The 26304-nt window shown below is 41.9% G+C and overlaps 1 protein-coding gene across 4 annotated transcripts in view; it reads left to right on the top strand.

Annotated features, from left to right (window-relative positions):
* The first annotated feature begins 729 nt into the window (after window positions 1–729).
* The window catches only part of LOC117517525 (sodium/potassium/calcium exchanger 3), a 110392-nt gene continuing 84817 nt past the window's right edge, over window positions 730–26304 (top strand). The window contains exons 1-3 of one of the 4 annotated variants that reach the window (XM_034178569.1): window positions 730–966; window positions 1035–1161; window positions 15070–15180. In XM_034178569.1, the coding sequence (XP_034034460.1) occupies window positions 1059–1161; window positions 15070–15180 (214 nt within the window). In that variant the 5' untranslated portion in view covers window positions 730–966; window positions 1035–1058. Of the gene's footprint in view, window positions 1162–15069; window positions 15181–26304 lie in introns of all 4 variants that reach the window. The other 3 variants (XM_034178568.1, XM_034178570.1, XM_034178567.1) reach the window with 3 other exon arrangements.

The following is a 26304-nucleotide window of genomic DNA, read 5'->3' as shown; positions in this document are numbered from 1 at the left end:
ACCGGGCGACGTCACGGTCCTTGATCTTTTACTGGTCATGGAGGTTCTGATTGTGGCAGTTATGACATCAAATCACATCAACCAGAGAACTGAATTTCTGCAAAAATTTCTGAGCAAAAAATCTAAAATGGCTGCAAATTTTGGCAGAAATTTGCAATTGAATGGTTGGGAAATAAAAATGGACAACCTGGTCTCAATTAACTGTTTTCTGAGTTGGAGCTCAAAATTTTCCACTTGACAGCATATTGTAAATGCAGCAATAGTCTGTAGCATTACTGCAGAAGCTTATTCTTGCAATAGTAAAGCTTTTAATTCAAAAGATTTCTTTTGTGATCTTTTGATTTTGAGTCCTAATCTGTCTCAGAACTTAAACTACTTCATTGTATCATCTTCATCACCATGGATTGCCATGTACTCAGAAAAACTGATGAGGGGAAATAAGAGGAGATGTGTTTGAGGTTAAGATGGAACGTCACACAGTTTGATCCTGGTCTGTGTGTATATATATATATATATGATCCTAACACCTGATTAGCTAAATCCGGTGTGATCAGCTGATCGGGGGCAGGCGCTTCTGCGGCTTTTGATTGGCTGAACGCACACAGCTGTGGACAAAACAGGTAGCCATGTAAAACACACAAGCAGTGAAGAACTGCACGAATGGACTCACGTTATGAACACGGACGGGGAGCCATGAGTTTGTCGCCTCCTGGCGGCCATACGGTGTAAAGCGAGAGAGAGAAAGAGAAGAGGGTGGAGAGAGAGAGAGAGAGCATGTCACCTCCTGTTGCTACGGCTCTCTGTGGGATCTCCTGTCGACCTTTCAGGCTGCACACATGGAAGCAGAAAAGTGTTCGGACAGGTTTAGACGACCTTTAGGTTCGGCGCACTGAAAGAGAACTGCCAAGAACACCAGAGGTGTCCACGCGCCACTCCTCACCAAAGTGACGAAGAAGAAGAAGAAGGTGCGACGTGCTGTCTCTCTGGAGGTGTCCGTGCTAAAAGTGTCACAACGACAGCACTTAATGTTTTTCTGTGGATATGCGGCCGGCTGAGGAATGAGAACAGTACCGAGGCACCGGCGGCCCTTCCAGCGGTTCTGCTGCTGCGGAGTCGGACTGCTCGCGGTCATTTGGCTGGTCCAGGTCATCCAGGCACCAGGTGAGCCCAGAGCTGTAGGTGCTGTCATACTAAAGACTGCCTTATAGTGTTCACATGGGGGAAAATGTTTTATAAAGACATAAAATGCAACTTATATTATCCATGTTTGGTTTCAGAGAAATACACATACATTGAGCAGTGTAGGAATAGAACAGAATAGAAATACTTTATTCATCCCAGGCTGGGAAATTTCTTTGCAGTAGCAGCATTTACACTTAAACAGTGCACCCTTGTTCCCACTATTAATAGTAGAATAAAAGGAATCAAATAGAAATGAAATATATAAAATTAAAATTCGAAATAAAGAAAAAATAAATAAATATGTACAGCAAAGTGTGCAATAATAATGTACAGTGTGCAGTAATGTACAGTAACAGTATATTAGAAGAATATATTAGAATATATTAGAAGAAGAAATAACTAGCAACGTAAATAGAAGTATTATCTGCATATATGAAAATTCAGTAATGGTGCGTTTACACATAAGCAAGACGTGTTACGAATGTAATTTTTCTGTCATTTGTGACATTCCTGACATTCTTAATGTGACTTAACACATCTGAATATGTTTCTTAATAGTGCGTGTTGGTGCGTGATATTCTTGATATTCGTGGAGCATGTTTTTGCCTGTCGAAAAATCTTCCACGAATGTCACACACCACCCTCATTTCGTCTCACGTCGTGGAGGTTGCAACTGAGCGTGGTGATCCGTCTTGATGAGTAGTGATCCTTAATCGAATGTGACAACGTTCGTAGTGGTTCCTGTGATGGTTCTTGGAGCCCAAACTGTCACGCGTTATTACGAAGTGACACGGAAACTGTCAAGTTTTGACACGACTTGTAATGCGGCGTCACATTTTACTGCGCGCCACGACGGATCCGTTTTCTGTCACGTGCGCACAATTAAACTCGGCTCCAAATGTCGGTCCACAGTTCCTGCTGAAGCTCCTCAGTAACCAATGAGCGGGAGAACGAGTCTGAGCCAGAGGAACCAGAGGAGCAAGAGGAGCCTCATGTGCAGCCAGACATCTCTGCACCTCCTCCAGTCCAGCGGAGGAAGAAGCGTGCACACAATTAAACCCTGCTGCACCGCATTCAGTTTGATTGCTGACACCAAGTCGGCTAAAAGTCAAATTTCAGTGCTCTTCAGTGCGCTCCTGCAGGTGTTCCACCTGCTGCATGCGCCTGATGTTTGGGAAAATGGGCGAGACGAGAGCCGCATGAAGCCACACATCTGGCTCTGTCCTCCTACTCTCTGCGCCACTCCATGGCACAGAGTCCAACTACGCATGCAGTCACAAAGTTCTTATGAAAAACTGGAGCGATCTGAATTCAGTTGGATGAATATGGGTGTGTGTGTGGAGACAATTCACCTCATTCACAACGTGACAGAACTTAAGGATGCGCTGTTACGCGCAATAGCGCACAATAGCGCGTAACAACGCGGAACACTATTCTTGACCGTGCGTAATGGTTCCTGATAATTCTCCGGCAACATGTGCCATTAATCTTAACGCGTGGTAACAGGTTGCAGCAGTTCCTAAGGACACCTGACGCCTCTGCCCCGAATCATCACATTCGTGATCAGCGGCCAAGAATGTGTACTTCGTGGCATTTGTGACTTGTCGTCGTTATGTGTTAACGTAGCATAATTGTGTGTGTTGGTGCGTGATATTCTTGATATTCGTGGAGCATGTTTTTGCCTGTCAAAAAATCTTCCACGAATGTCACACACCACCCTCATGTCGTCTCACGTCATGGAGGTCGCAACTGAGCGTGTTGATCCATCTTGATGAATAGTGATCCTTAATAGAACATGACAACATTCGTAGTGGTTCCTGTGCTGGTTCTTGGAGCCCAGACTGTCACGCGTTATTACCAAGTGACACGGAAACTGTCAAGTTTTGACATGACTTGTCACATTTCACTGTGCGCCACGACAAATCAGTTTTCTGTCACGTGCGCACAATTAAACTCAGCTCCATATCATTCAGTTTCATGCAGTATGCCGAAGAGGACCAGTGACACGAAGTCAGACGTTCCACAGTTCCTGCTGAAGCTCCTCAGGACGCTCCTGCAGGTGTTCCACCTGCTGTTGTAACCGATGAGCAGGAGAACGAGTCTGAGCCAGAGGAACCAGAGGAGCAAGAGGAGCCTCATGTGCAGCCAGACATCTCTGCACCTCCTCCAGTCCAGCGGAGGAAGAAGCGTGCGCACAATTAAACCCTGCTGCACTGCATTCAGTTTGATTGCTGACACCAAGTCGGCTAAAAGTCTCATTTCAGTGCTCTTCAGCGCGCTCCTGCAGGTGTTCCACCTGCTGCATGTGCCTGATATTTGGGAAAACGCGTGAGACGAAAGCCGCATGCAGCCACACTTCTGGCTCTGTCCGTCTCCTCCTCCTCCTCCTCTCTGCACCACTCCATGGCACAGAGCCCAACTACGCATGCAGTCACAAAGTTCTTCTGAAAAACTGGAGCGATCTGAATTGTTAGCAATGGTTGGATGAATATGGGTGTGTGTGTGTAGACAGTTCACCTCATTCACAACATGACAGAACTTAACGATGCGCTGTTACGCGCAATAGCACGCAACAGCGCGGAACATTATTCTTGACCGTGCGTAATGGTTCCTGATAATTCTGAGATGATCTGATCAGGCTGCACTTAAACTGCTGCACACTGACAACAGCATTAACATTGCAACATGAAACAATTTGTATTTTGTGCCTAAAACTCTCCTGGATATGTTAACTGGGTTTTTAGACGTTGTTACTGCGTTTGTTTCATGTAAAAATATCAGACGCTCAGGTTGTTTCTCCATTATTTTCAAAGGGAGTTGCTGAGAGCTGCGATCGCTTCCTGTTCATGTTGTTCAGGGAGAAAGTGAAGTTTGCACTTTAACGTCCTGTTTATTGTAATAAATAATTTTTTATTAACATATTAACAAACAAACATATATACACTCAACAAAAATATAAACGCAACACTTTTGGTTTTGCTCCCATTTTATATGAGATGAACTCAAAGATCTAAAACTTTTCCACATACACAATATCACCATTTCCCTCAAATATTGTTCACAGACCAGTCTAAATCTGTGATAGTGAGCACTTCTCCTTTGCTGAGATAATCCATCCCACCTCACAGGTGTGCCATACCAAGATGCTGATTAGACACCATGATTAGTGCACAGGTGTGCCTTAGACTGCCCACAGTAAAAGGCCACTCTGAAAGGTGCAGTTTTATCACACAGCACAATGCCACAGATGTCGCAAGATTTGAGGTAGCGTGCAATTGGCATGCTGACAGCAGGAATGTCAACCAGAGCTGTTGCTCATGTATTGAATGTTCATGTCTCTACCATAAGCCGGCTCCAAAGGTGTTTCAGAGAATTTGGCAGTACATCCAACCAGCCTCACAACCGCAGACCACGTGTAACCACACCAGCCCAGGACCTCCACATCCAGCATGTTCACCTCCAAGATCGTCTGAGACCAGCCACTCGGACAGCTGCTGGAACAATCGGTTTGCATAACCAAAGAATTTCTGCACAAACTGTCAGAAACCGTCTCAGGGAAGCTCATCTGCATGCTCGTCGTCCTCATCGGGGTCTCGACCTGACTCCAGTTCGTCATCGTAACCGACCTGAGTGGGCAAATGCTCACATTTGCTGGCATTTGGCACGTTGGAGAGGTGTTCTCTTCACGGATGATGCGAAGGAGATGTGTTGCACTGCATGAGGCAAATGGTGGTCACACCAGATACTGACTGGTATCCCCCCCAATAAAACAAAACTGCACCTTTCAGAGTGGCCTTTTATTGTGGGCAGTCTAAGGCACACCTGTGCACTAATCATGGTGTCTAATCAGCATCTTGATATGGCACACCTGTGAGGTGGGATGGATTATCTCAGCAAAGGAGAAGTGCTCACTATCACAGATTTAGACTGGTTTGTGAACAATATTTGAGGGAAATGGTGATATTGTGTATGTGGAAAAACTTTTAGATCTTTGAGTTCATCTCATACAAAATGGGAGCAAAACCAAAAGTGTTGCGTTTATATTTTTGTTGAGTATATTTTACCTGTGCATAATAAAATATGTAAGGTAAAAGAAAAAAAAGTTTTATTAAGTGTTCTGACCATAGAACCAGACGAATGCGGTTAACGGAGGTGGAGGCGGAGAAGGGAGGGACGGAGGTTTGCGCACAATGTAAACAAACTAAACTTAAACTGTAAATCCTTAAAAGGATCAAACAGATGTAACTTTAATTGTAAACTTGGAGGTCTTTGGACCCAGAAACAGATTTATTGTGTGATGCGTTACATCAGCGCTTAACAACCGTATTACTTCAGCCCACTCCTTTGCATGTGAACTCAATTCTACAATGTGCAGGTACTTCACTGTGTGTCTTGTTCTTGATGTTTTTTTTTTTTCTTTTTAATATGTTTACATGTTTGAAATAAAGATTTCAATCATTCATAACCATGCTTTTTTTTCCCAAACAGAAAAGGCAAAAGAGGAAACAAACAATGAAATCACCTCCTCCTCCCTACCAAACACACACCCTAAGAGAAAAAGAAACAAACAACCACTCTGGGTATATAAATTGAAAATGCACATAATCACATCTGAAAAACCACCACATAACCTTAGTCAGGCAAGACCTGCAAATCAGTGAAGGAGGGATGAAAAAGTTGCCATTTGTTGTAAAACCAGTTGGGATTTACCCCTAATGTGTATTTAAAAATGTATCATGGAACCACTGTGAAATAGAGGGAGGGCTGGGGGACGACCACAGCAGAACAATGCCCAGTCTGGCCAGTAGAGATGAGAAAATTTGATAATTTATTTTTGTAAATAATGTAAGACTGAACTGAAATAGGGTCCCCAATGTGGTCATTAATGGTCAGTGCTACAAATCAGTGTTAAAATAGCTTGATCAGAGATGATGTCACTGGGGCAGAGGAAAAACAGGTGGCCCAAGTGGAAATGTGGATTCAACCGTCTATCACACTTATCCTCTACTCTCTAAATTTCAGACCACCTTCACAATGAAAAGTAGACTCTGTGAATAACCTTAAACTGTACATTGTGAGATTTTATTTTCCGGCTGTCCCAGAGTAATGGTTGGTATCATAAAAGAAATGTGGCGTTAAGTTAACTTTGGTTGTAGCTCTTAAAACAGTGGTCTCATGTTGCACTCAAGAGCAGCTGTTGTCACACTCCTGTGAGCACAGACAGCCTCTGAAAAATAGCAGACATTTGAAACTCTGCAGACCACATCTAGAAATGTGAAATTCAGCTTGACATGATGCAGTGCAGGCTGTAAAACCCTGCAGGGTGGAAAATTGCAGCCAAGATGCAGCTCCATCCTCTCATTTTTTTTTAAATGTGCTTAATTTAAAAAGTGCACAGGGTGTATATTTATAAACAGCTGATAAGAGCAGAAGCAATCTTACATGTTAACATGTGTCTATAGTTTTGTTGTTGTTTAAAGACCCCCGCCCCTGCAGAAAAGTGCAGCCTGTACTTTCTGGAAAAAATAAAAAATTGTGCCTGGAATGCGTTTCTAAAGAGGTGACAAAAGCAGTCACCCTCAACAAAACATATTGTCTGCCATCTGCTGTCATAAATCAGCATTATTGTTTCCTTAGTAACAGAACTTGTGACGTCAGCAAATACACGCTTCTTCTTCCATCAGGTTGAAGTCATCAAGTTTCATCCCACAATCCTGTGCTACATTGCAGAGTCTTCATGCATCAGATTTGGAGTCTTACCTAAGTTAAACAGACCTGTGCAGTAAGACTGGGTGAAATCTGTGTATACCGGGCTGCTCATGGTGAGACTGTACGGCAGAACTCCCCTTCCAAAGCACATCTTGATTTCACATTTGATTGATCGCAGAGATCTAAGACGTGATTGTAACTTTCTAAAAGAATCCCTCTATGATGTCTCTCAAAAGACAAGGTAACCATGGCTCCCGAGAGGTTCTTAAAAAATAAATGAATAAATGGGTTTCAGGACCAGAAATAAAAGGGTTTTTTTTAATGTCCAGAAAATACAGTTATATAGGAAATGGCATCATGAACAGCAACTGCACACATTACTACAGTGTATTTACACAAAGGCACAAAATCTCATACCTTAAAAGTTTATATTTGTTTTTTAATTTCCTGGATCTGCCCAGTCATTCTCATCTGCCTCAGATTTTCATGGTTCTCTATTCTGGGCCAATTTCAACCCTGTTCAGGTTCTGTGAAAATAATTTGATTGGCTTTTCTCTCAGTCCTAAATGAAACAAAATTTATTTGTGGTCTTTTTTATTTTAACTGATCCCGTGTATTTTCCAATCACATTTTAATCAACTTTTCATCTCCAGATATGACATTTGCTCTGTTTTCAAGCTGAATTTTATAGACTGGCACTGACTGCACTTTTTTTTTTTACCTCTACTGGTGGTTGGCTCTCACTGCGGTATTGTATCACTTCCTGTTCCGGAGCACAGCGGTCTTTTGCTGTATCTGTTAGCTGTTTAATCTGCGCAGTTAGATTGATCTAGTTAACTAGATAACGATTTGCTTCACAGTGTAATCTTCACGTGCCTTAACTAAAGCACTCCCTCTGCTGAATCACCTCTAAATTATTTACACATTATTCACTTTGTGTGTTTTTAGGAATCCGCTAGCTTAGCGCAGCTACTAGCTCTTAGCCGGTTTAGCATGGCGGCTTCTCCTGTCTCTCCCGCACTTTTCTGCTCTGGGTGTGAAATGTTTAGTTATTCCTTGGCCTCCTTTAGCAGTAATGGTACTTGTAATAAGTGTAGCTTATTCGTAGCTTTGGAGGCCAGGCTGGGCGAATTGGAGACTCTGCTCCGCACCTTGGAAAATCCTACAGTTAGCCAGGCCCCTGTAGTCGGTGCGGACCAAGGTAGCTTAGCCGCCGTTAGTTTCCCTCTGGCAGATCCCGAGCAGCTGGAAAAGCAGGCCGACTGGGTGACTGTGAGGAGGAAGCGTAGTTCTAAACAGAAGCCCCGTGTACACCGCCAACCCGTTCACATTTCTAACCGTTTTTCTCCACTCGGCGACACACCCGCCGAGGATCAAACTCTGGTTATTGGCGACTCTGTTTTGAGAAATGTGAAGTTAGCTACACCAGCAACCATAGTCAATTGTCTTCCGGGGGCCAGAGCAGGCGACATTGAAGGAAATTTGAAACTGCTGGCTAAGGCTAAGCGTAAATTTGGTAAGATTGTAATTCACGTCGGCAGTAATGACACCCGGTTACGCCAATCGGAGGCCACTAAAATCAACATTGAATCGGTGTGTAACTTTGCAAAAACAATGTCGGACTCTGTAGTTTTCTCTGGGCCCCTCCCCAATCGGACCGGGAGTGACATGTTTAGCCGCATGTTCTTGAATTGCTGGCTGTCTGAGTGGTGTCCAAAAAATGAGGTGGGCTTCATAGATAATTGGCAAAGCTTCTGGGGAAAACCTGGTCTTGTTAAGAGAGACGGCATCCATCCCACTTTGGATGGAGCAGCTCTCATTTCTAGAAATCTGGCCAATTTTCTTAAATCCTCCAAACCGTGACTATCCAGGGTTGGGACCAGGAAGCAGAGTTGTAGTCTTACACACCTCTCTGCAGCTTCTCTCCCCCTGCCATCCCCTCATTACCCCATCCCTGTAGAGACGGTGCCTGCTCCCAGACCACCAATAACCAGCAAAAATCTATTTAAGCATAAAAATTCAAAAAGAAAAAATAACATAGCACCTTCAACTGCACCACAGACTAAAACAGTTAAATGTGGTCTATTAAACATTAGGTCTCTCTCTTCTAAGTCCCTGTTAGTAAATGATATAATAATTGATCAACATATTGATTTATTCTGCCTTACAGAAACCTGGTTACAGCAGGATGAATATGTTAGTTTAAATGAGTCAACACCCCCGAGACACACTAACTGCCAGAATGCTCGTAGCACGGGCCGAGGCGGAGGATTATCAGCAATCTTCCATTCCAGCTTATTAATTAATCAAAAACCCAGACAGAGCTTTAATTCATTTGAAAGCTTGACTCTTAGTCTTGTCCATCCAAATTGGAAGTCCCAAAAACCAGTTTTATTTGTTATTATCTATCGTCCACCTGGTCGTTACTGTGAGTTTCTCTGTGAATTTTCAGACCTTTTGTCTGACTTAGTGCTTAGCTCAGATAAGATAATTATAGTGGGCGATTTTAACATCCACACAGATGCTGAGAATGACAGCCTCAACACTGCATTTAATCTATTATTAGACTCAATTGGCTTTGCTCAAAATGTAAATGAGTCCACCCACCACTTTAATCATATCTTAGATCTTGTTCTGACTTATGGTATGGAAATCGAAGACTTAACAGTATTCCCTGAAAACTCCCTTCTGTCTGATCATTTCTTAATAACATTTACATTTACTCTGATGGACTACCCAGCAGTGGGGAATAAGTTTCATTACACTAGAAGTCTTTCAGAAAGCGCTGTAACTACATTTAAGGATATGATTCCTTCTTTATGTTCTCTAATGCCATATACCAACACAGTGCAGAGTAGCTACCTAAACTCTGTAAGTGAGATAGAGTATCTCGTCAGTAGTTTTACATCCTCATTGAAGACAACTTTGGATGCTGTAGCTCCTCTGAAAAAGAGAGCTTTAAATCAGAAGTGCCTGACTCCGTGGTATAACTCACAAACTCGCAGCTTAAAGCAGATAACCCGTAAGTTGGAGAGGAAATGGCGTCTCACTAATTTAGAAGATCTTCACTTAGCCTGGAAAAAGAGTCTGTTGCTCTATAAAAAAGCCCTCCGTAAAGCTAGGACATCTTACTACTCACCACTAATTGAAGAAAATAAGAACAACCCCAGGTTTCTTTTCAGCACTGTAGCCAGGCTGACAAAGAGTCAGAGCTCTATTGAGCCGAGTATTCCTTTAACTTTAACTAGTAATGACTTCATGACTTTCTTTGCTAATAAAATTTTAACTATTAGAGAAAAAATTACTCATAACCATCCCAAAGACGTATCGTTATCTTTGGCTGCTTTCAGTGATGCCGGTATTTGGTTAGACTCTTTCTCTCAGATTGTTCTGTCTGAGTTATTTTCATTAGTTACTGCATCCAAACCATCAACATGTCTATTAGACCCCATTCCTACCAGGCTGCTCAAGGAAGCCCTACCATTATTTAATGCTTCGATCTTAAATATGATCAATCTATCTTTATTAGTTGGCTATGTACCACAGGCTTTTAAGGTGGCAGTAATTAAACCATTACTTAAAAAGCCATCACTTGACCCAGCTATCTTAGCTAATTATAGGCCAATCTCCAACCTTCCTTTTCTCTCAAAAATTCTTGAAAGGGTAGTTGTAAAACAGCTAACTGATCATCTGCAGAGGAATGGTCTATTTGAAGAGTTTCAGTCAGGTTTTAGAATTCATCATAGTACAGAAACAGCATTAGTGAAGGTTACAAATGATCTTCTTATGGCCTCAGACAGTGGACTCATCGCTGTGCTTGTTCTGTTAGACCTCAGTGCTGCTTTTGATACTGTTGACCATAAAATTTTATTACAGAGATTAGAGCATGCCATAGGTATTAAAGGCGACTGCGCTGCGGTGGTTTGAATCATATTTATCTAATAGATTACAATTTGTTTATGTAAATGGGGAATCTTCTTCACAGACTAAGGTTAATTATGGAGTTCCACAAGGTTCTGTGCTAGGACCAATTTTATTCACTTTATACATGCTTCCCTTAGGCAGTATTATTAGACGGCATTGCTTAAATTTTCATTGTTACGCAGATGATACCCAGCTTTATCTATCCATGAAGCCAGAGGACACACACCAATTAGCTAAACTGCAGGATTGTCTTACAGACATAAAGACATGGATGACCTCTAATTTCCTGCTTTTAAACTCAGATAAAACTGAAGTTATTGTACTTGGCCCCACAAGTCTTAGAAACATGGTGTCTAACCAGATCCTTACTCTGGATGGCATTACCCTGACCTTTAGTAATACTGTGAGAAATCTTGGAGTCATTTTTGATCAGGATATGTCATTCAAAGCGCATATTAAACAAATATGTAGGACTGCTTTTTTGCATTTACGCAATATCTCTAAAATTAGAAAGGTCTTGTCTCAGAGTGATGCTGAAAAACTAATTCATGCATTTATTTCCTCTAGGCTGGACTATTGTAATTCATTATTATCAGGTTGTCCTAAAAGTTCCCTGAAAAGCCTTCAGTTAATTCAAAATGCTGCAGCTAGAGTACTAACGGGGACTAGAAGGAGAGAGCATATCTTACCCATATTGGCCTCTCTTCATTGGCTTCCTGTTAATTCTAGAATAGAATTTAAAATTCTTCTTCTTACTCATAAGGTTTTGAATAATCAGGTCCCATCTTATCTTAGGGACCTCTTAGTACCATATCACCCCAATAGAGCGCTTCACTCTCAGACTGCAGGCTTACTTGTAGTTCCTAGGGTTTGTAACAGTAGAATGGGAGGCAGAGCCTTCAGCTTTCAGGCTCCTCTCCTGTGGAACCAGCTCCCAATTCAAATCAGGGAGACAGACACCCTCTCTACTTTTAAGATTAGGCTTAAAACTTTCCTTTTTGCTAAAGCTTATAGTTAGGGCTGGATCAGGTGACCCTGAACCATCCCTTAGTTATGCTGCTATAGACTTAGACTGCTGGGGGGTTCCCATGATGCACTGTTTCTTTCTCTTTTTGCTCTGTATGCACCACTCTGCATTTAATCATTAGTGATTGATCTCTGCTCCCCTCCACAGCATGTCTTTTTCCTGGTTCTCTCCCTCAGCCCCAACCAGTCCCAGCAGAAGACTGCCCCTCCCTGAGCCTGGTTCTGCTGGAGGTTTCTTCCTGTTAAAAGGGAGTTTTTCCTTCCCACTGTCGCCAAGTGCTTGCTCACAGGGGGTCGTTTTGACCGTTGGGGTTTTTACGTAATTATTGTATGGCCTTGCCTTACAATATAAAGCGCCTTGGGGAAACTGTTTGTTGTGATTTGGCGCTATATAAATAAAATTGATTGATTGATTGATTGAGTCATACATGAAACCTCCAAGTGTTGTTTACATATGTTAAGTTTAAGAGTAACTTTTAAGCTTCCCTGTAACTCCGCTGTTTATGATTTCACAGTTGGAGACATTTACAACCACAGACTGCACTCAAGCCATGTTTAGGGTAAGATGTCAGGAAGCCGGTCTGTCCAGTCAGTGTTTGACTGACACAATCAAATATCTTGTCTGTTGTAGACGGGGACAACAGCGCTAGCTAAAGGAAGCCGATGATCATGTATAAATTTGGACTTGTAAGATATTGATCTCTTTCTTTCATGTCCTTCATAAAAGTAAAGATAACTGTTTAATGATTTGTTGGAGTTGCATTGTTGCATCTCCAGCTGCTTTGTTCAGCATGAGGTAGACCGATTGTCTCGCAACATAATTTCCTGTAGGAATTTGACTTTGGGGTATTGGGGTATCCATGAATCTGGTCCTTTTGCTCATGTATTGTGTATGCATAGTTCCTCCTAACCTTTTTGGTGGATTTCACTGAAGGGTCACACAATGGTAGCACAGAATATGAAAATGGGCATGAAGGAAAGTAATTCTGGTCAGACATATTAAATTGATATAATTGGACTTTTGTGTTTAATTAATCTATTATATTGGTATATACGTTGTAAGTGTAACTTGTTCTAAACTGTTGGTGGATTTTGGTAAAACTTTATGCAATGGCAGCACACCATATGAAGATGTGCAAGAAGGAAAATTATTATAGTATGACATTGTCAAAGGGAGAAGACTGTAATTTTGTTAAGTTAATAAGTTCAGATCCTCTGTACCTGCTGTATGGATTCAAATTTCAAACAACGGTAGCACGCTATGTGAAAATATGCATGAATGAAATTAATTCCTGTCCAATATCTTCAAGTGGCAATGATTAAACTTTTGTGTTATTTTAACCTCATATTTGATAATTATGTTTAGCATAGTAATTAAATAAAATAAAATTTGGCATAAATTGCAATGGTCGATAGAGGAGTAGGAGCTGGAGACACTGCTGGAGTCGGGGGTGAACTGCCAGGACCAGGTAGTTAGCCAGTAGAGCTGTTGGCAGTTGTGGAAAATTACTGAATGGTTCAAAACACACACAGAAGAGGGTAAATGACAAAACTAGAAGAAGTGATTGGAAGTCTGAGGCCATGTTACTGGGCTGGAGAACCAGGACTGAAATATTCAGGTGATGAGGCACAGGTGTAACCAGTTAGCAGCTCCACCAATGAGGCCAGGAGAAGAGCACACAAAACCAAACATACAGTAGGAACCACAACAACATCGCTTCTCATTCTACTATGTCTCTGTGCTGAAATTTATTCAATAAACTTCTAGTGTGACTAATATTTTAGTAAATGCTGACAAGTTCCCAAATATTTCTATATAAGTAATTAAAGTTTCCCCTTTATAAATTTATTTGATTTCGTTTAACTGGTATCTTGCATTTTAAAAGAAAACTGGGTGCTATTTAGATTTTTGGAACTTTATTGAATTTTTGGTCATTTTTGCATCATATATCAGCTGCATACCTTTTTTTAAATTAGGTATTGACTTATTTGGGGAAATGGGGTATAGATGGTTCTGATCTTGTTTTCTGTCGAAGGTCATGATGACTCAGTATCAGTATATGATAGATGTATAGTTTTAGGCTTCCTTGGTGCATTTTTTAATGACTGTGATAGTTACATTTTCCAACTGCCCTTCTTAGAGAATGTTTTACGACATAGACTCTTCATTTATGGATATCCTGATTTCAATTCAATTCAATACTTTATTGTCATTGCCATAATAACAACAGTTATAAATGACACAAAATTTCGATGGAGCCTCAAACAACGGCATAGTAGCTTATTCATGACATAATAACTTATTCGTGGGTATGAATATGTTTGCAAACATTTCTAGGTTGCCTAAAACTTGGCGAAACATTAGACAGTTCAACTGCCTCTTGCTGGATTGTATTAGTGCTTCAGTTCAGAGTTTTTTCACAGTTTGCACTATATTGATTAAAATACTGTATTTATACTTATCATTCATCCTGTGTCTTTGTTTGGCAGGATTAAGATACTTCCATACAAATGGCACATTTCATTTTGCATGAGCTTTTATCTCTGGCCTTCTGAACTTTTGGCAGTTTTCCTTTACATTCCCGTTTTGGACACCAAACTATCCTACTCACAGCATCGGTCACTGTGGCTGTAAAGTTAGCTTGTTATGAATCATTGCAGCCAGCTGCTAGTTACATGAGTAAAGGTCAGCCGTGCTAGGTTTAGAAAAGAATCTTGTCTTGTGTTGAGCAGGTAGTTATTCTGAGTGCGATAACAATCCATAACGGTGTGTGGCAGAGGTTCATTTGAATTTCATATGGCTCAAGCTCCTTTTGATTGTTCGACATGAAAGCCTCTACTTCTCTCAACCACGGCCGTTGCCCTCCTGAACGGAGCTGTGAGGTACAAAGGGTCTACAGCGACGAGAAACCAGACAGTCATAAATTATGTTCCAGAACATAACTGTGTCACTCTGGTTGTAAGGATTTCTGTGAGTGATGGGAAGATATTTATAGTTTCCTTGGGCAAGGGAGGGGTGTGAGATAAGCCTGCAGGGAGTCCTCAGCTGGTGAATAAATAATAATAATAATAATAATGAAAAACAACAACAAAAAAAAAGCCCACACAGAAATTGGTTATATATTCACTGCAGGTACCACTACAGGTCTGCAAATAAAATTATAGGTACTCAAAATATAAGTAGCATGCATAAAATAAATTAAAAAATCTATTTTTGTTGTTTGACAGAAGCTGAATCCTTAGAATTTCGATCGAGCGTAAAAAGTGAGAAGTTGCGCTGGACACGCAGGTTGATGCAGGAGACCTCAGACAACCACAGCCTGGATCACCCCAGAGCAGGTGAGTCACTTTTTGTTTCTTCCACTGGAGATACCAACAAAAGTGGTTGGCTCTCACTGCGGTATTGTATCACTTCCTGTTCCGGAGCACAGCGGTGTTTTTCTGTATCTGTTAGCTGTTTAATCTGCGCAGTTAGATTGATCTAGTTATCTAGATTACGATTTGTTTCCCAGTGTAATCTTTACGTGCCTTAACTAAAGCACTCCTTCTGCTGAATCACCTCTAAATTATTTACACATTATTCACTTTGCGTGTTTTTAGGAATCCGCTAGCTTAGCGTAGCTACTAGCTCTTAGCCGATTTAGCATGGCGACTTCTCCTGTCTCTCCCGCACTTTTCTGCTCTGGGTGTGAAATGTTTAGTTATTCCTCGGCCTCCTTTAGCAGTAACGGTACTTGTAATAAGTGTAGCTTATTCGTAGCTTTGGAGGCCAGGCTGGGCGAATTGGAGACTCGGCTCCGCACCGTGGAAAATTCTACAGCTAGCCAGGGCCCTGTAGTCGGTGCGGACCAAGGTAGCTTAGCCGCCGTTAGTTACCCCCTGGCAGATCCCGAGCAGCCGGGAAAGCAGGCTGACTGGGTGACTGTGAGGAGGAAGCGTAGCCCTAAACAGAAGCCCCGTGTACACCGCCAACCCGTTCACATCTCTAACCGTTTACGCAATATCTCTAAAATCAGAAAGGTCTTGTCTCAGAGTGATGCTGAAAAACTAATTCATGCATTTATTTCCTCTAGGCTGGACTATTGTAATTCATTATTATCAGGTTGTCCTAAAAGTTCCCTAAAAAGCCTTCAGTTAATTCAAAATGCTGCAGCTAGAGTACTGACGGGGACTAGAAGGAGAGAGCATATCTCACCCATATTGGCCTCTCTTCATTGGCTTCCTGTTAATTCTAGAATAGAATTTAAAATTCTTCTTCTTACTTATAAGGTTTTGAATAATCAGGTCCCATCTTATCTTAGGGACCTCGTAGTACCATATCACCCCAATAGAGCGCTTCGCTCTCAGACTGCAGGCTTACTTGTAGTTCCTAGGGTTTGTAAGAGTAGAATGGGAGGCAGAGCCTTCAGCTTTCAGGCTCCTCTCCTGTGGAACCAGCTCCCAATTCAGATCAGGGAGACAGACACCCTCTCTACTTTTAAGATTAGGCTTAAAACTTTCCTTTTTGCTAAAGCTTATAGTTAGGGCTGGATCAGGTGACCCTGAACCATCCCTTAGTTATGCTGCTATAGACGTAGACTGCTGGGGGTTCCCATGATGCACTGTTTCTTTCTCTTTTTGCTCGGTATGCACCACTCTGCATTTAATCATTAGTGATCGATCTCTGCTCCCCTCCACAGCATGTCTTTTTCCTGGTTCTCTCCCTCAGCCCCAACCAGTCCCAGCAGAAGACTGCCCCTCCCTGAGCCTGGTTCTGCTGGAGGTTTCTTCCTGTTAAAAGGGAGTTTTTCCTTCCCACTGTAGCCAAGTGCTTGCTCACAGGGGGTTGTTTTGACCGTTGGGGTTTTACATAATTATTGTATGGCCTTGCCTTACAATATAAAGCGCCTTGGGGCAACTGTTTGTTGTGATTTGGCGCTATATAAAAAAATTGATTGAATTGATTGACTAGGATTTCCTTTTGTGAGAGAGTGAATAAAAATAAAATGGTTTCTAGTCCTTGAAAAGGCTGTGTCATGAGTTTATAAGCCCTTCTTCCAGTGTTCTGTTAGTGAGAATGTCCACATGACAGCTGCAGTCAAACACACACACACACAGCACATCACTGCTGAAAGCAGAGGGGAAGAGGAGAACAAGGGCATGCGACCTTCTCCGGCCTCTAGGATTGGCTGTGAATGAAAGCTTGTCACTAACCAAGATGCACACTGTTGGTGAGAACTTGTAGTTTCAGGAAGTGGTCAAATGAAGTCCCTGTGACATTCTGTCACTGATCCATTAATAAAAACATGATACAAAAAGTTGACCATGATGCAGTGGTGCATCATTAGGGCTCAGAGGGTTAAAGCTACAGTGTGCAGGATTTAGTGTCTTCTGGTGGTGAGGCTGCATACTGCATTGTCATTGCCTGTTGTGATTTTGTTTTGCTTCTTTGGCAATAGGGATTCGTGCTCATTCACGTTCTGTTGTGATAAAACAATATGTGTGAATATGTGTAATTTACTAAAAAATGACGGTTGTCAAACTTGTTATCATGCACTAGCAACCAGTCCTTGTGATTGCTAGAGTGGTCATGAAATCACATGGAATATCACATGTCACCGAAGAGCTGCGCGGCTGCTGCCAGGACCTTACAAGGCCTGCATGGTATCACAAACTGCCATGATCATAGTGGTCACCATGAAGTATGAAGCTGCACCTGACTTCCACAGAAGAGTTGCCAAGGCTGGAGGATGCTCAAATACCACACAGGCCACAGTAAAACAACTCACAGAGTACGCCATGACTGCCCAACAGGCGTGCAATGATCAATCAATCAGTCAATCAAGTTTTATTTCTATAGCACTTTACAACAGTTTTCACTGAACCAAAGTGCTTTCCAATAGCACCAGCTAGAGATAAAATAAAAAGAACAGTACGAAAAACACAATAAAACACAATAAGCGCATCCAAAATAGAATAAAAATAGACAAAGTGTCAAAGCAATTATGTGCAAAAAGCTGCCCTGAACAGGTATGTTTTTAACTTAGCTTTAAACAGAGGCAAGCTATTAATGGACCTCAGTTCAGGAGGTAATGCATTCCACAACTTAGGACCTGCTACTGCAAAAGAATGGTCACCCCATTTTTTGGACCTGGACCTGGGAACCTCCAGAAAGTTTTGGTCAGCAGACCGAAGTGCTCTGACAGGGTTGTGTGTTTTTAACAGGTCACATAAATAAGAAGGTGCAATGCCATTTACAGCTTTAAAAACAAACATTAACAGTTTAAAATCAACTCTAAAACGGACTGGAAGCCAGTGCAGGGAGTAAAGTACAGGAGTGATGTGGCTGTGCTTCCTGGTGTTGGTCAACAGGCGAGCAGCAGCATTCTGGACCAGTTGGAGTCGGTTTAGAGAGCCTTGAGTGATACCAACATAAAGTGCATTGCAATAGTCAGTCTGGGAGCTGATAAAAGCATGCATAGCCTTTTCAAGGTCCTTTTGGCTTAGAAAGGGTTTGACTTTTGCCAGGAGTCTCAACTGGAAAAAACTGGCTCTTACCACACTGTCAATTTGTTTCTCAAATTTTAAACAGTCGTCAAACAGCACACCAAGGTTCCTTACCACAGCCCTACGATAAGGAGCCAGGGAGCCAAGATCTGGATCAGAGTTAGTTTTAGCTCCAAACAGAATACACTCTGTTTTGGCTTCATTAAGGTACAGAAAATTCTGAGCCAGCCAGTCCTTAATATCCTTAAAAAAGTTATGTATGGAGTCCAAAGCACTTGTATTATTAGGCACAACTGGCATATAAATCTGGAGGTCATCAGCATAAAAATGAAACTGAAGATTGTGTTTGGCGATGACTGAACTCAGTGGAAGCATGTACAAAGAGAACAAGAGCGGTCCGAGGATACTGCCCTGGGGCACACCAGTGGTCAGAGGAACTGTGGAGGAGGAGAAGTCATTAACCATCATCCTGAAAGTCCTGTTGGTCAAATAAGACTGAAACCACTCCAAGACAGTCCCCCGGAGGCCAACCTGCTGGGACAGACGTGTGAGGAGGATTGAGTGGTCCACACTATCAAACGCAGCTGTTAGATCCAACATCACCAGCAGCACAGGTTTTTTAGAGTCCAACGATAAAAGAATGTCATTTTGTACTTTTAAAAGAGCTGACTCAGTGCTATGTCGAGATCTAAAACCCGACTGAAATTTATCTAAAACAGAGTTGTGTTCTAAAAATGATTGCAACTGATTAAAAACAACTTTTTCTAAAACCTTAGATAAAAACGATAAGTTTGATACTGGTCTAAAATTAGATAAAACTGAGGGATCTAGGTTGGGCTTTTTAAGAAGAGGCCTAACTACAGCATGTTTAAAATGGGCTGGAACTGTCCAGAGAGCATAAAAGAGAGCAAGCTCGGACCCACAGTGTTAAAAACCTCTTTAAAAACCTTTCCTGGAATAGTGTCCAAAGAGCAGTAACTGGGATAATGCTCTGGACAACCTCAATGAGGAGTGTCAGAGTAACCGGCTCAAAACTATTAAAAACAGCAGATGGTTCAGGTGGAGTGTAAAGGCTATTAAAAACCGTGTTACAGTTTAAAATATTCTGTCTGACAGTGGCTACTTTCTCTATAAAAAACGAGAAATTTTTCACATGTAGCCTGCGAAATGTCAGACAATATGGTGGGTGGGTTTAAAACTGACTTGATTGTGTCAAAAAACACACTCGGACAGTTAGAACTACTGGCTATAATACTTGACAGATATTGGGTTTTTGCCTTCTTCACAGCATTCTGATACTCTCTAAGGCTATCCCGTAGCATTTCCAAGAACACCTGAAGCCTGTCCTTTCTCCATCTCCGCTCAGCCTGTCTACAGTGAGGCACGGGTGGTGTCATTGAGCCAGGGGTCTGGTTTGGGTTTGGTGGACCTGGATTTAAAAGGTGCCACAGTATCTAAAATATCAGCGCATGTGGTATTAAAATATGAGATGAACTCATCTGGACTAAGGGAGGAGGCCACATCCTCTGTGCAATAAAGTGCAGTGTCTCTAAAAGCAGCCTCAAAGTCCCCTACATTCGAGGGGGTGATGGTGCGGCGGGAGCGGGCTGGTATGGTGGGCCTGGGGATATTGACAGGAGCTGTAAATTCAAAAATAACAGGAAGGTGATCTGAGATAGGAGCAACTGCTGTATTACTAAGAGCCAGGGAAAGTCCATGTGAAATGACTAAGTCTAGTGTATGACCGAATTGATGTGTGGAGCCATGCACTGATTGTAATAGACCAAAAGAGTCCAAGAGGCTTTTGAAGTCATTGCCCAACTGATTTGAGGCACAACAAACATGTATGTTAAAGTCCCCACAAATGAGTATATTGATCAGGACAGTGCGCCATGATTTTTATGAATTAAGTTCATTTTTATAAAGTGCTGTTAAATGTGCAAAATGAGTTCCTCGTCAGCTGATGTCTGAAGTTTGTCAGAATGTTTTGTGCATTTTCAAATCTGAGCAGAGATCAGGCGGAGAGATTTGTCTTATCTTTTTCCTGATGTTTCATTCTGGGCTTCTGCTTTGGTGCCATTGAAAAAGCACGACATGTCATGGATGGACTGCATTTATACACTCTTTTCCATCTGCATCAGAAGCTCAAAGCACTTCACAGTTAAGCCTCGCTTTCACACGTCAGACACGTAATCTGCATCCCGATTACTGTTATGATGACAACCTATCACACTAACTAAAAAACTGTCACCATGGAAGGCAAAATTAGCTAAATTTTAAATGAATCCTTTTTCCACATTTCTGTACGGTGCATATTCAGTTGTGCCTTCCCTGCATTGTTGTGCACCTGACTGCACCTGCATGAAAACACTGCGTGGAATGTTTTAATATATCATATTTTCTGGAGTATAAGTCGCACCGGAGTGTAACACATATTGGTCCCAAAATGCCTCTCTATGCGAAAAAGCGTATAAGTCGCATCAGCGTATAAGTTGCATTTATCACTTCATGATAAAGAAAGAAGCAAAATGGATTAAATTGCTGTATTATTCCTTTATAAGGCACACATTTTAATGGAGCACAGCTAGCGCGCTAATTAATGTCACAATAGGAGCACAAAATGTTAGTGAAATGCTTCTTTCAGCCACTGAACAGACAATCATATGTGAGGTGAATGAAATGACAATGAAATTTAAATGCAATTGTAAACTCCTTTTTTAATATTGTTATAAAATAAACTCGCCATTAATTTTCTTCTTGTTAAAAGAGCTGTGCTTGTATTTCCAAATAAGGTCCAGTTAGAGACAAAACAGTCCATCTTCATTCAAAAGTGTGGTCTTCCAGTCAAAAACACATTATGGTATTTCTTCAGAACAAAGAACGGTTCGTTCTTTCTTTCTTTATCTCATCATCTTATTCTGGTGGTTCTGAGGTCCCCTTCCGGAAGCAATGCATCTTGGTAGAGATTTACACCATGCAGTAACTTTGGATGAGAAGCAGGGCTAATAAGGCCACACTGTGGCTGGGGGAGCAGTCGCCCTATCACCTCTCCCTCTCTGGCCAGCTGAAGGCACGAACTGGTGGGCCCAGCTGGTGTATCACTTTTCCCTATGGATGGGCTCTTTTCTTGGATCTTCTCAGCTATAGACTCGCCAGGACCCAGTTTTGTGATCAGAGGACAGATTGCTTTGTTTGAGTCTCTTTTCAGAGCTCTGTCACCTGTTTGTGACTTTTACTCCAAGTTGTTGAACTGTGAATTATCAAACGGACTGTTTGAGCACAGTATTGACCTCTTGTGGATTAATTTTCTTCCTGGAACATTTCCCAAAGTGATGGAGCGGTCCAACACAAGCTTCCTTTCTGTTTTAAATCAGCTCACAGCACATTTATCCATTTTCTATTCACGTTGTTACTCTGCTGTGGACATAAACATTTTCTGCCGTCCTGCATAATGGACCCCTAAGGGAGCAACCACTGATTCCAATTATTATTATTTTTTTTTTTCTTGAGTTGCATGGTGTAAAATGCAAAAGGCAGAGGAAGCACCAGTATGTCCCTGTAATAACACTGTAGTGCAAAATGATTGACTCCATGTGCGGGCCTGTGCCCCTGTAGACATGAAGAGCTCATTCTAACCTTATTATAACACATCATTTGTTGTTGCAGGTGATACGCAGATGTTATTGATACTATAGTCTCCTCTGCTAATGAATTATTGCCAATGGACAAATTCATCAGAGTGGAAATTATCATTGAACTCTTACAGTAGATCAGCTATGATCATACATTTCAGTTTGCATATATAAATTGAATTTAATCTGTAAAAAAAAGTTTCATACAGCTCTGTTACATTGTTATACAAACCTAATTATTTGTATCATCATCACACAGTTTCAGTGTTATTGCTGCTTTCTTTTTTTTAAACTCGCCTGAGACTTTAATGGGATGCATGCCATCTCTGGAGGACTCCATTTGTGCTTCACTACCAGATAACTCTCTTCTCCTTTATTTAGACCATTCTTGAAAACATATCTACCTCATCATTTCTGGCGAAGGCACAAATGTACTGCAGGTTGATAATTCTGTGTGGTAAGTACACTAGAGACAAACAGGGGGATAAAAAGGCTGGTTGCTCTGTCGACAGGTACTGTAAAACCAACCAGTGAGCAAGGTGCCATAGGCCAGGTTGGTGCTTTGATCTTCAGCAGGCCATGTGAGGGTGATTGCATAATCTGTAGTGTGATTAAAAAGCCTGGCTTGGACCTTGAGAAATATTATCTTGAGGATTGCACAGTAGCATCCAGCCTCTTGTTCTCTCATTTCATCCCTCCAGTGCTTAACAAGATGAAGATAGTGTCATCCGCATTCAGATGATAAGGGTCTGACGCCATTGTTGCTAAGCAACTGAATGCAAAAATTTTGGAAACCCAGAAAATTCTGTCTCATACATTAAAGGAGCAAAGCAAAAAAAAAAAAAAAAAAAAAAAAAAAAACTAAAAATAGATTAAGAGGAGAGTGGCAGAGGCAAATTAATCCAGAAGATGTAAATGAGGTAAATGGTTCATACTGTGTGTAACTGAGGCTGGATATGTTGTTTATTTTTGCTGACCACAGTCAACTGAGAATAGCATTTTTCACAACCCTGTGTTTTTGGGAGCTCATGGGGGGTGAGGGAGTAACTGCTGGATGAACCTCAAATGTCTTGGGACATTTAGTAGTATTGCAGTAAAATTCACATCTAATGGACTCGGGTGGACCAGCAAATTTTGTCCATTAAAATCAAAATCTGCTATATGTGTAAAACAACCCTGTCTCACGACAAGTCGTGATTCAGCAGCACAAAATATACATTAATCTATTGGTTTGTGATATTGTCCTTAAATATGCCTCATTTTCATCACGGCAGCACAAATTCATTCTAATACCTTCCGTGATGGCTGCACGAAATTAAAAGTGAAGCAGGGGGTGGGGGTCGGGGTGGTTGGGGTTGGGGGGAGGAGTAGGGTTAGTAATAGTGAGTTAAAAAAAAAATCACGAAAATTTGAATCATTTCATGACGGGAGCACACAAAAAAAGTGAGACTGAGCTGTGTAAAAAGGACAAAATCCACTATATGCATAAAATGAACAAAATCCGTTATATGTATGTGACTGATTAGTTATAGCCAGGAGGTGGCGAACGATCTACGGGGAATGACCAGCACGAATTAGGCTTATGCTCCACTTTATGCAATCATCAACCTCCAAACCAACGTTACGGTATGTGCTACGTATTTCCCCTAAATGAATTGTGGGTCATTTGACTGTCTTTTTCCGACTCTGTGTTGTAAAGTTGGTCATTTTGCAGGCTTTTCTGCCAAACGTATTTGATCCATGATTGAAATGTCATGAGCGTGCACACTGCAAAAACTTTTAAAATATGACGGCAGAGGAACACGTGAAAATGGAAAAGTGAGCAGTCACAGCCTTTGCGGTCTCCGTCATTAAAGCAGGTGCATGTCAGGCTGCGAGGAAGGTTCTCAGAGCGCTGTGATCTAAAGCAGTTGTCTTTGGTTTGCCACACCCAGAGATATGTGTGAGACCTAACCCCATATTGCAGTGCAGGCAGAAAGCAGCATTTTGTTACTAATCACCAAGATTTCCTTGAGCTGAGAGGGCCTGCCAAAAGCAGGTCTACTCCCGCTGAGTCCGTGGCTAGTCAGGATCTTCTGTTGTGATTGACAAAGGAACTGACTGATTGGACCTAAAGTGCAGAGAGCAGTGATTGGTTAAGAAGGGAGTAGTGAGATCTATTTACACAGTGAAAGAGGTGAATGTACAGTGGGTGAGATAAATGTACAAGATGAATGATAGCCAAAAGGAGACACTGAGGAACCATGGAACCGGAGGACAGAATGCGAGGAGGTATAACCAACTGCAGACTGCAAGAAACCAGAGGGCCAAATTAGTTAAAGAAATTATGGGGACAAAAATCCACAAGAGTGACAGTGGTGATCCACTTAGGGTCAGAGTCAGTAATGCAGGTGAGTTAATCCACTGCAGGGAGTACCCAGTGGAGGGAGAAAACGGCAAAACCCCAGTGGAAAAAAGTACACTTACCTTAAACTGTCCAGCTACAGAAGGGAAAAACTCAGTCTTCAAAACATCCACTTAATCCAACGTGGGTCTCAGAGGAAAAACAAGTGCACTTAATAACATGAATTTAAGGAAAATAGTTAAACCAGAAAGTAACACCTTTAGCTTAGCAGAAAAACACTAAGTTCAAAGTGACACAAGGAGTTCAAAGTTATACAGGAAAACCGAACACAAGGTGACCACAACATTCCCACATGATGTGATGGTAGATTCTGGCAACAAAAGTCTGTCCAATGCAGTGTTAAATAGGACCTTGCAAACAAGCCCCACGTGCGCAGGTGCATCACTTCAGCAGCTGGCTGACCTCAGGCACTCCACAGGCAGGAACAGAGGAAAAAGCTGGAAAGGACCATGATGGACTGGACTGCAGCCCAGACAACAGCAAAAGTTAATATAACGTAATGTTAAAATACCTTCTGCCGTATGAGCATAAAAATAGGAAACTGAGTGTGACTATGGCCTCTTAAAATAGGTCAAGGTTAGCCATCTTTGAAGTTCTCCAAGCTCTGTGTCCCAAGGGTCCCTGTGAATTTGAAGACCCTGGCAGTAATAGGACTGGACTTATTATTTTAGCCTCGGGTAAAAACGGGAAACGTAATAGTGATGCAACAACTAAAATAAACAATTAAGTAAATAAAAATAAAAATAAAGTTGAACAGAAGATGAGAGTTTTATGGTTATTGCTATGATCAAGAAAAGGCCACTTCATACATCACTTTTGACATTAAACCCAGCAATGTACTGTAGTTGATGACTGCCATTTACCTGGGCCAGGTCAGAAGATTCAGAGAGCTCCATTCCGGAGTACAGATGATATTCCACCAGATGCTTGAGGAGCCAGAGGCGTGGTGATTTCCTTGACATCCTGTATCTGGGTTAGTCAGTCATGGCTTCCCATATGACTACAGAGCTGAACGAACCGTCTGTTCCCAGTGGAACTGAACTTGGAGTCTTACGCTCTAGATGTGAAGTCCACAGAAACTGACCCAAAGGAAGACTTCTCTTGGGGTTTTCTGTCAGAGTAATGCTTCTGCGGCTTTTAAAAATGACGGAAAAAATAAAAGAAATTAAAAAATCTTGGAGAAGTCCTCAAAGGATTAATGGTTCACCAAAAGTAAGTTGCAAATTCAAAAAATTTTAAATAAAACTATGGTATTGAGTGAAGGTGTTACGATATGTGGTATGAGTTGAACCCAAGTATGCAGACGTGAGAACTCCAAGGGATGAAATAATAATTCAATGGTTTATTAGTGAGTCCGACTTACTGTCGAGCACCCGAACACAGCTCTCGCTTTGTGGGTACAGAGATTGGATGGCCCTGAGAAGGGACCCCCTCACTCCATACTCCTGCAGCACCTCCCACAGTATCTCCCGGGGTACTTGATCATATGCATTCTCCAAGTCCATAAAACACATGTAGATTGGATGGGCATACTCCCAGGCACCCTCCAGGATCCTTGAGAGTGAAGAGCTGGTCAGTTGTTCCACGAGCAGGACGAAACCTGCATTGTTTCTCTTAAATCAGAGGTCCAACTACCAGCTGAACCCTCCTTTCCAGCACCCTGGAGTAGACTTTACCACATCACTGTTTTTTGCAGATGATGTGGTCCTGTTGGCTTCATCAGCCTGTGACCTCCAACACTCACTTGATCGGTTCGCAGCTGAGTGTGAAGTGGCTGGGATGAGGATTAGCACCTCTAAATCTGAGGCCATGGTTCTCAGCAGGAAACCGATGGATTGCCTACTCCAGGTAGGGAATGTAGTCTTGTCCCAAGTGAAGGAGTTCAAGTACCTTGGGGTCTTGTTCATGAGTGAGGGGACAATGGAACATGAGCAGGGAGAA

Source organism: Thalassophryne amazonica, chromosome 9, assembly GCF_902500255.1.
Source record: "Thalassophryne amazonica chromosome 9, fThaAma1.1, whole genome shotgun sequence".
Taxonomy (NCBI): domain Eukaryota; kingdom Metazoa; phylum Chordata; class Actinopteri; order Batrachoidiformes; family Batrachoididae; genus Thalassophryne; species Thalassophryne amazonica.
The sequence above is the reverse complement of the archived record's forward strand: the minus strand, read 5'-3'. Positions and strand labels throughout refer to the sequence as shown.